Raw genomic sequence first — 8,998 nt, forward strand, 5'->3', positions numbered from 1 at the left:
ATGAACCAAAACTAAACTCTTCACAAGTATGTTTTCTTTTATTATTTTTTCTATCTCTTCTATCTACAGTATATGTCAATATTTAATGGCACTTCCAGAAAACGTATGAGTTTGAGAGTTTTGTGTAAAAACATTATCATCACATTATCAATAAAAGTAATTTTAAAAAAGACAAAAAAGTAGAGGTGAGCAGACTTTAAATTGACTTATTGATCCTTTGGGATGAACTCCCGCAAGGAAACTGAGGTTAACCCATAAACTTTTAGCTAAATAGATACAGAAAACATATTAAAAATATACAGTAAACAATAAACTCCAAGTTAAGTATATATGAAGTAAAAACTAAACTAAAATTCCCGGAAAATTAAACCAGATAAGTTAAATGTAGAGAAAATGTACCAGATCAAATATGTCTGACTGAATGTGACAGAAATGAGCAGGAAGATGAAATTACTGCTCTTAAGTGGTGGATAAAGTTATTGCACAAAAACAATTGTGCATGATTTTGTAAAAAAAATAAAAATAAAAAAAAATGGAACAGAAAACATTAGACCACCCACAAAGGCACACAACCGATATTTCCCCTGAAGTAAAATGAACCAGAACTAAACTTAAAACAAGTAAGAAAATAGATTTGAGCAGACGACCACTTTAAATTGAGCATTATTAGGTAACACACAGCCACCCATAAAGGCTCTCACAAGCAGCCAAACAACTATTACTTTATGCACACTCAATATGATACCTAAATGAGTAAATCTCCTATGTGTTATTATTCATTTGTTTCTTTGTCTCTCAAGTCTTTATCTGTACTGCGTGGCACTTTATGAAAACATATGTTATAAGAATGAAATGTTTTGTCAATAAAAGTAATTTAAAAAAAAGAAATAAAATAGATGTGATCGAACAATCACTAAAAAATGGAACATGGGTTTGTTAAAAAAAAGAAAGAAAAAACAGAAAAGGAAAGATTTGACCACCCACAGAGGCTCTTATGCCATTGATTCCACCCTCAGACACCATATAGCCTAATAATGTCTTAGCAAATAATCACATTGCATTCAGAAAGTCAAATCAAAGCGTCCTTTTGTGTTTGATAAAAAGCTGATCAATCAGCTCTATCCTGTTGTATTTCTAGCACACAGACAAAAAGGCAGGATAAGGCCTCCAGTGTACGGAGGAATCCAAACTCACTTAAGATGTCAATAGTGTCACAGTGAAAAGATGCCTGCATTGGAAAAACAAATCCATATCTATACATTACCAATCAATTCATTTCATTAAGGCATCCAATGCCATTTACTGATGGGATAGCACAATGTGTGCAAACAAAGCAAAGGTCAGAAAAGTGTTGTCGAAGGGACAGTGTGAAAAACAGTTTGCACTCAAACCGATAATAACCACCTCCGATGAAAGAAATGAACAGCAATCGTGAATCAGTCAAGGTAATCTCGCAGCTCTCTGTCATCTTCGACACTATTTAAAGTGCGCGCTATCACCTGCTCCTCTCCGGATCTGTTTATGTCCAGCAGGAATGCATCACAACTAACCATTTCTTTAAGCAGCTGGGAGTGGAAATTGCTTTTTTGGGGGGGACATTTATGACCCCATTCAAAGGCTGACATCTCAAACACAGGAAGGAAAGAGCTGAGAAGAAGAAGAAGAAGAAGTGCCATACAGTATCAAGAGGTGCTTTCAAAACTCTAAAACTTCAGCAGAGTCCAAATACAAACCCACTGATGTTGAAGATGTACAAAAATATATATATATATTTTTGAGTGGTGTAGGAATGAGGGAGGGTTGATGGGATGAACGTGAGGTAATTGTAGCATTGGGGCAGTTGTTTGAGTTGTTGTATGTATGATACTGATTTAAGTGAGTCATTGAGAAGAGGTAGGCCAGTATATGGGAAAAGTACTCTATTTTGGACATTTATGTTGAGAATTAGCAAATTTTGTATATTATGTTCACTTTCTTTTATTGTTATTCTGTTTTTTACTTAATGTTGGAAATACATTTTATAAAAGTTGAAGGTTTTATGACAGAACGGGTCTTTTCTTTTGTTAATTAGAACAAAGTGACAAGCCCACACACAATAAATAAAGATCTGCGTGATTTGAAACATTTGAAAGCCATAAGCAAAGCTCTAAAGATGTTGCAGCTCACAGAAGAAGCACTTAACTCACCCAATGTCGTCACATGTGGAAAAGGAGAGGTGGTGGTGGTGGAGTTTGGGGGGGGGGGGGGGGGGGGGGGGTTCTCTTCCTCAAGGGTGCTCAGGATTAGAGCCTGGAAGTCTGTTAGATAATAGATCAAAGAGATACACCAGGGAGCACTTCTTCTTTTTTTCCCACATAACGCTCCACCTTCATACATAATGGAATTTTTTTTTTTTGCAATTCCACCTGAAGATCAGGGACAAGACTTTGGTCCTGGAATCACACACCACGTTCAAAAACAGGGGTCGCCGCTGACGACAGGGATCACTGCTGTGATTATGATGTTAATGCGAGCTCGAGTGCAGGTACTGAATGACAAGAGGCCTTTTATGAACAAGTTCCATTTTTCACTGTTCGCTTGTTCTGTGCTCCTGAAGTTGCGAGGGAGTTGTTTGGTTCTAATTGTATATGCTGTGACTTGAGGGAGGACTTCAAAAAGTTTTAACGCTTTTAAGGTTTTCAGAATCAGAATCAGAAATACTTAATAATCCCCGGGGGCAAATTATTTTCTGATACATGGCAGCCATTCTGCATTTCTATCAGTAGTGGAAAAAGTATTCAAATCATACTTACTGTAAGTTACTAACATTAAAGTATAGTATAAGTATGAAAGTATTATCAGCAGAATGAGGTCTACTTTAAAGAGGGTTTGCTTTTTTAAAGAGCAAAATTCAAGCGTGTATCAAGAACTTTCAACGTACCAAAAGCAAAAATGTCCAGTCTGTCGACGCCTTTAGCATCACATCAGGGGATTGTGTCATTGTAATCATGTAGACAAGAGAATATGTAGAAAATAAAGCATTTTTCAAAGCATATATTTGAATTAAAGCATTTTCCTAACCTTGGAAACATTAGGTATTTCCCAAAGGTAAAGTTAGGCAGCAGAATGGCCCCTTCGGGATACATTACATAATACCGCAACTGGTGCATTTTCATGTATGGAGTAAGTTAAAGTTGGGCTAAAGGGAGCTAATCTGAACTAGTTGAAATATTTAGTTTAATCTGCAACAATACATCAACCCTAACCCACAATTAATCACATTTTATAAACTGATCAGGTTTTTTTCTAATGTTGTATCCTTACACTGTGTGGGTCTTAGTGTGTAAGCTTGTCGTTTTAAATGTGTCTTTTAAAGGTCTAGCCTTTTCTTCTTTTGATGCTTTTAATGTTAAATTATTTCTGCACTTTAAGGGATTGGACTGTACATTTTGTTGTACTGGTACAAGTATTGTCCTCACAGTATTGCCCTCATAAATGCACTGGACTAGCATGAAATGGTAGTAAAAGTATCTCTAAATTGTACTTGAGCAAATGGACTTAATTCCATTCTACGAGTATAAATGTATACATTTTATAATGTACTGCCACTCCAAGGCAATAAATAGAACTTAATAATTGAAATATAAATACATAATCTAATACACCACATCATCTTAAACCTATAGCAACTAAAGGAGTATGGTCTTTATACCATTTCCTTTTCTGGCAGAAGACAGTCTCCCCCCTTTTGCAAACACAGACCAAGTGTGAGGTGAAACTTCAGAGTCCTCCATCAAACAACTTCGTCGTGATCGCCGAGCCGGTCTGCATCAGCAGAGCCATTAGTGCTGAGGGACGAGAAAGAAATCAATGGTCATCTGTTCAGAGGGAGACTGCAAATACTAAGTGCTGAAGTCTGAGGGCAAAAATGGCCACAATAATAGATAGCCACAAGCAAAACAGGCACTTTATTGGAAAAATCTATCAGGAGAGCAACTTGGCTTGTAGAAGCTAAGACCTTGGTATGCGATGTTTTCTACAAATGATGAAGTCTACTTCCTAGAGTCCGGATGAAAATGTCCACCCCAAACACACACACACACAAAAGCTACATATACAGAATATGTAGAATCAATACACACTTGAAGCACACTTCACCTGTCACTTGCATCACTCTGCTGCCACCTATTGGACAAACCAGAGAAATCCCCTTTCATTCAATTTCATATATGTGTCCCATTTGTTTTCCCACTCTCTTCTTCTTTCTTCAGAATGTCTCTATATGAAGGCCGTGTCCATAATGCATTACAAGTGCATTCATAACACATAATGCATGGCAACTGTTTAACAAGGTCTGGAAGTATTATACGTGTGGGGCATCATGTTTTGTAGGTTCAGCATTCATAATGCTTTATACGGTCAAAGTGTTGCTGGGTTACACAACACATTATAACTACCATGCATAAAGAACTGCTGCAGGTTATACATGTCTGAAATAATCCTAATAATATACGTTACTTTCTGAGCTTTAAGTGACAGCACTATGTAGGATCATTAGGAATTGTATGATACTATACCACATTTTTATAAGTTGTCATGCATGATTATAAACATTAATAAAGAGCTTTAGAAAACCTTAAAAATGCATTATGTTTTATGAATGTGCTAATAATCCATTATAGACATGACCTTCATTTTTCTAAAGATGTTGCCTAAAAATAAACCTTATTTTAATGAAATCAATTTAACATAGGGCTTTAATTAAATGTTGATGCCTCCAAAAATGATGCTTGAAAATGTGAGTGAGTATAGAAATGATGTCCGGGTGATTAACTTTCATATTCTTAAGTTATTCAGTGTTGAACATGACGACATTCTCGAATGAACTACCACTTATTCTAGCATCTGAAAAGTAATACAATTATGTATCCAAAGTCAACAGTATTGTTATTCAGTGGTTAATGGTTAAACTGTCTGAAACAAAAGCTGCTGCTGTTAACGGCCCGCACATACAAACAGCTCTTACTGTCAAATAAATAGCTTATGATGCAGTTACAGTCTTTGTATTTTCAGAAAAACACACACGTGCTCATTGTGGGATGCTTTCCAGTGTGTGTGTGTCCGAGTAGAGTGTGTGAGGAGAGAGCTGCTCTATTGCACTCTGCTGTGACTGAGTGGACACTATCAGTGGAACGCTGTGGATGACCACACTCTGGCTGCCCAAGCTGATGTTTGGTACCAGTAACGCACTTTCCCCACAGGGTAAAGCACTCTGCCCGACCAAAACTGTCCCTGCTGGCTTAGACATGTCCTCCGATGGACCACACACCATGTCGTGTGGAGTCGCTGTGGTCACCAAAGAGGCGTTCCCTTCTGTCACCACCGTAACCTCTGTAACCTCTGTGCCGCCCTCCTGGATCAAGCCGTTAAGGCCCTCCAGCTCAGAGCAGGTTGTGATGAATGTCTGCGAGCCGCCGCTGGAGTCCTGAGCGGTTATGGCGGTTTGCAGCAGGGCCTGGTGGAGCGGGTTGTTGGTGTCAGCGGTGCTGAGCTGCGTCAACAGGACCGTCTGGGGTTCAAGAGTGGCCTCTGCAGTCTGGGAAGACCCGAGGGGCTGCATAGGCGCGAGCAGGTTGACCTGTTGGATCATGGAGTTAACAACCATGTCCTGGTTTTCTGAGCTTAGCAGGACCATGCTGGTCTTATGCTGACTCTCCACACCAGCTGAAATTAAGGGGTTCTCCTGGCCCAGAGGGTGAGAAACAATGATTTTAAGCTGTGCACTGCTGTAAGGAGCCATTGAGTCAGATGGGATAGGAACCTCAAGCGTGGTGTTGCTCTGCGACGTCGTGACCAAGTTGAGTGCGTCGGCTGGGGAGGAGAGCTGCAGCTCAAACACATTCTGAGTGTCTCTGTGCTGCTTCTTGTGGCTCCGCAGGGAGTCCTCCCTCACAAATGAAGCATCGCAGGAGTCACAGCAGAAAGCTCTAGCCGCTTCTAGTTTGGCTCGATATCTGGAGCCGACAGCCTTCGGAGAGTCACCTCCTCCGCTTTTCCCTCCGCTTCTGACACCCTTCCCACCGCTGCCTTTTTCAGGCTTATCTGAGTGGCACTTCTTTTTGTGGATGACGAGGTTGCTGCGCTGCTTGGAGGCAAAGTTGCAGAAGTCACATTTAAAGGGGCGCTCCTCTGAGTGGATCCTCTCGTGGACTTTCAGAGCCCCGTTGCTGGCGCAGGAGTAAGTGCACTTGGAACACTGGATTGGCTGAATGGGTTGGTGTTCTCGTGTGTGTTGCCGCAGAGCATTCTTGCTGGCACACTGGAAATCACAGTGCACACAGTGGAAGGAGTTCTCAGTGCCATGCTTGATCTGAATGTGAGATTTCAGGTTGCCCTTCATAGCGCAGCGGTATTCACAAAAGTCACACTTGTAAGGCTTTTCGCCGGAGTGAATCCGTATGTGCCTCTTCAGGTCCGAGTTGATTTTGAACTTTGCATCACACTGTTGGCACTGGAAAGGTGCATCCCCTTGGAATGAAATAAAATAAATGATTCTCAATGCAGTCGATAAAACATCATCCCACTATTGCTGACAAGTCTGTTTTTTTGATGACCTACCAGTGTGTGAGCGGAGGTGGACGGTGAGTTGGCTGGAGTTGCGGCTAGCGTACGGACAGATCTGGCATTTAAAAGGCCGTTCGTCGTAGTGGATGCGCAGGTGCTTCTTCAAACTGCTGCTGTCTGCTGCTGCGTAGGGACAGTGTTTACACTTGTGTGGCTTCTCGCCTGTGTGTAAGCGGCTGTGCATGTTGAGTTTGTCCCGCCGACTGAAGCGCTTGTGGCAGAGCTCACATTCAAATGGCTTCTCACCTGGAGGGAGGATGGAAAAAACAACTTGAGTCCATATTGACGTTAGTGTACATTATATTTAGATATTTTCACCAACTTACGATGCCGTCAAACAGCCCTGTTTATTTTTTACGCAAGGAGAAGTGAAGATGTTCTATGCTCTCATCAAAGCCACCAGACTCCATTGACAAAAACAGTAATTTTACCTCACAGAACACAGGAGTTGCTCGTCTACTGCTGACTTGATGATTGTTTGTGTAATTTTTGTGACTTTGGAGTTTAAAAGGTTAGGAAGAGATATAACTAACTAATGAACTAACCGACCAAGGCAGTGATAGACTAGCAATTCCTGTTTTCTGCAACGTAAAGTTACTGTTTTTGTCAATGCAGCCTGGTGGCTTTGAATAGAGCATAAATATCAGCTTCAGTTCGCCCCTTATAAACTTAAACAGTGCTGTCTGATGGCAAGGGAAAGTGGTGAAAATATTCTTAATATAGTGTCGCTTAAATTGATTTTGATTTTATAGGCAGGCCCTTTAGGTGCCCGTCCACAGCAGTAATTGCTTAGCTTCCATACCAAACTGGGTGAGTGCCATCTACTGTGGTGTATAACACTGACTATGGGTAAGTACCTCATACAACTCCATGTCAGATAATCACACATGCAAGGCTTTGACATACCTGTGTGGGTTTTGAGATGCCGCTCCATGTCTTTTTGGCCATACTGCGTCTTAAAAGTGCAACCTGTGCATCAACAGAAATGGCACTTTTTTTACAAGGTGTGTGCAGTGGAAAATTCATCTGAAAGAGTCCTAAATAAATAAATAAAAGCTAATGACATAGGACTTGGCAGGAAGTACCGCTTTCCCTCGCTTGGCAGCCGAAAAGAAGGAATGTGTTAAGAGTCGTAAACGGTGAGAGGCACCAACCTGAGAAACAGCAGCTGTGTCTCTTTGAAGTCAGGGAAGGTTTTAATTTTTTGGAAGGTGTTTTCTGCGCTTTGGTCAAGGCCTTTTTGACACCTCTCATGACACAGGTCTGGAAGGTTTCCTCGAAAACAAACTCAGGGCTGGAAGCTGAGCAGAGCAAGAATGTGAAAGGCGTTGTAGAGCATGAGACAAGCAGACGTATTGACAAACCACACCACAAGTATATTCTGTATAGTTTTACCTGTGAGAGTGGCTGTTGCAGTGGTGGCCGGTGTGATAGAGGTCGGTAGGGAGCAACCATTTTGCTTATGGGCGAGAAAGACCTCAAAATTGTTATACTGCTGCTTGCAGAAGCCACAGATGTGGATGTCTGGGCTCACTTCCACCACAACAGAGCGTCCTGCACCGACACCAGAAGGCAGAAAAACACAAACAGGAGGCTGCATGACACACGTATGAAACTGACAACAAGATGACAGCACTATTTCAATATAAAATCACGACTGGGATGTCAGAGATGTGGTCTAACGTTAGCTCGGGGTTTTCTTGACAGCTGTTTTCTTTACCTTGTGTGTTGTACGTTGCCATCTTCTGGCTCCTCAAACCGTTACACGACGAGCAGCCATGTTTTTTTTTAAAACGCTATCTCGAGCGGTGACGCAGCTAACACAACTTGTATCATGTTTTTGAAACGATAAATCTACCGCGGTTGGTTTGGATATAAATGGCAATAACAGTTTACTTCTGTGACACTGATACAAAGCGTCACTTTACGACATGCTGCGCCGCGTTTACGGCAGCAGGGGGAACGTCAGGGTGACGTCATATGATGCTTTTAAAGTCGTGGGAAAGTTCAACATCACCACCTCTGAGCATATGGAAATACAAAAGTACTGTCATTGTACAGAATGCCCAAAGCAACTTCAGTCAAAAGCAACTGGACTTTTATTTTATTTGTCTAGGAATGTCCAGGATTTCCCAGACAAATAACCAAGTCCAGTTTCTTTTGACTGAAATTGCTTTGGGGATAACGAAAGCAAATGAGAACATTCACAGGCTTATTGTACAGAATAAGACGAAATCAGGAGTTCTTCTCCTGATCAGTACAATAAAACACAGAGAAAACATCACAAATACAAAACAACCTGAGCAAACATCTGCAGCTGACAACAAACTTGCCAACACAGTAAGTAAAATACATATAAATGTCATTTTGCACTAGAGTAGGAGTCTATTTTGCA

The 8,998-nt window shown here is 41.0% G+C and overlaps 1 protein-coding gene across 1 annotated transcript; it reads right to left on the reverse strand.

Moving 5' to 3' along the window:
* Positions 1-4,739: 4,739 nt before the first annotated feature.
* zfp64 (zinc finger protein 64 homolog (mouse)) lies at positions 4,740-8,435 on the reverse strand. Its single transcript, XM_083919693.1, has 6 exons — positions 8,324-8,435; positions 7,999-8,157; positions 7,758-7,904; positions 7,510-7,572; positions 6,598-6,849; positions 4,740-6,507 (listed from the first exon to the last, which is right to left on the reverse strand). The coding sequence occupies exons 1-6, from the start codon at positions 8,343-8,345 to the stop codon at positions 5,069-5,071; spliced, it is 2,082 nt and encodes a 693-aa protein (XP_083775819.1). The 5' UTR covers positions 8,346-8,435; the 3' UTR covers positions 4,740-5,068.
* Positions 8,436-8,998: the final 563 nt, after the last annotated feature.

The sequence above is a fragment of the Echiichthys vipera genome (genome assembly GCF_963691815.1).
Source record: "Echiichthys vipera genome assembly, chromosome: 9".
Classification (NCBI taxonomy): domain Eukaryota; kingdom Metazoa; phylum Chordata; class Actinopteri; order Perciformes; family Trachinidae; genus Echiichthys; species Echiichthys vipera.

What these genes read in the sequence shown, in the direction of transcription:
- zfp64 (XM_083919693.1), bottom strand. Translation starts at nt 8,345, where the DNA reads ATGGCAACGTACAACACACAAG. An exon ending in TGCAACAGCCACTCTCACAG is followed by an intron (nt 7,905 to 7,998) that starts GTAAAACTATAC and finishes TGCTCTGCTCAG; the next exon opens with CTTCCAGCCCTGAGTTTGTT. An exon ending in CCACCTCCGCTCACACACTG is followed by an intron (nt 6,508 to 6,597) that starts GTAGGTCATCAA and finishes TTTCATTCCAAG; the next exon opens with GGGATGCACCTTTCCAGTGC.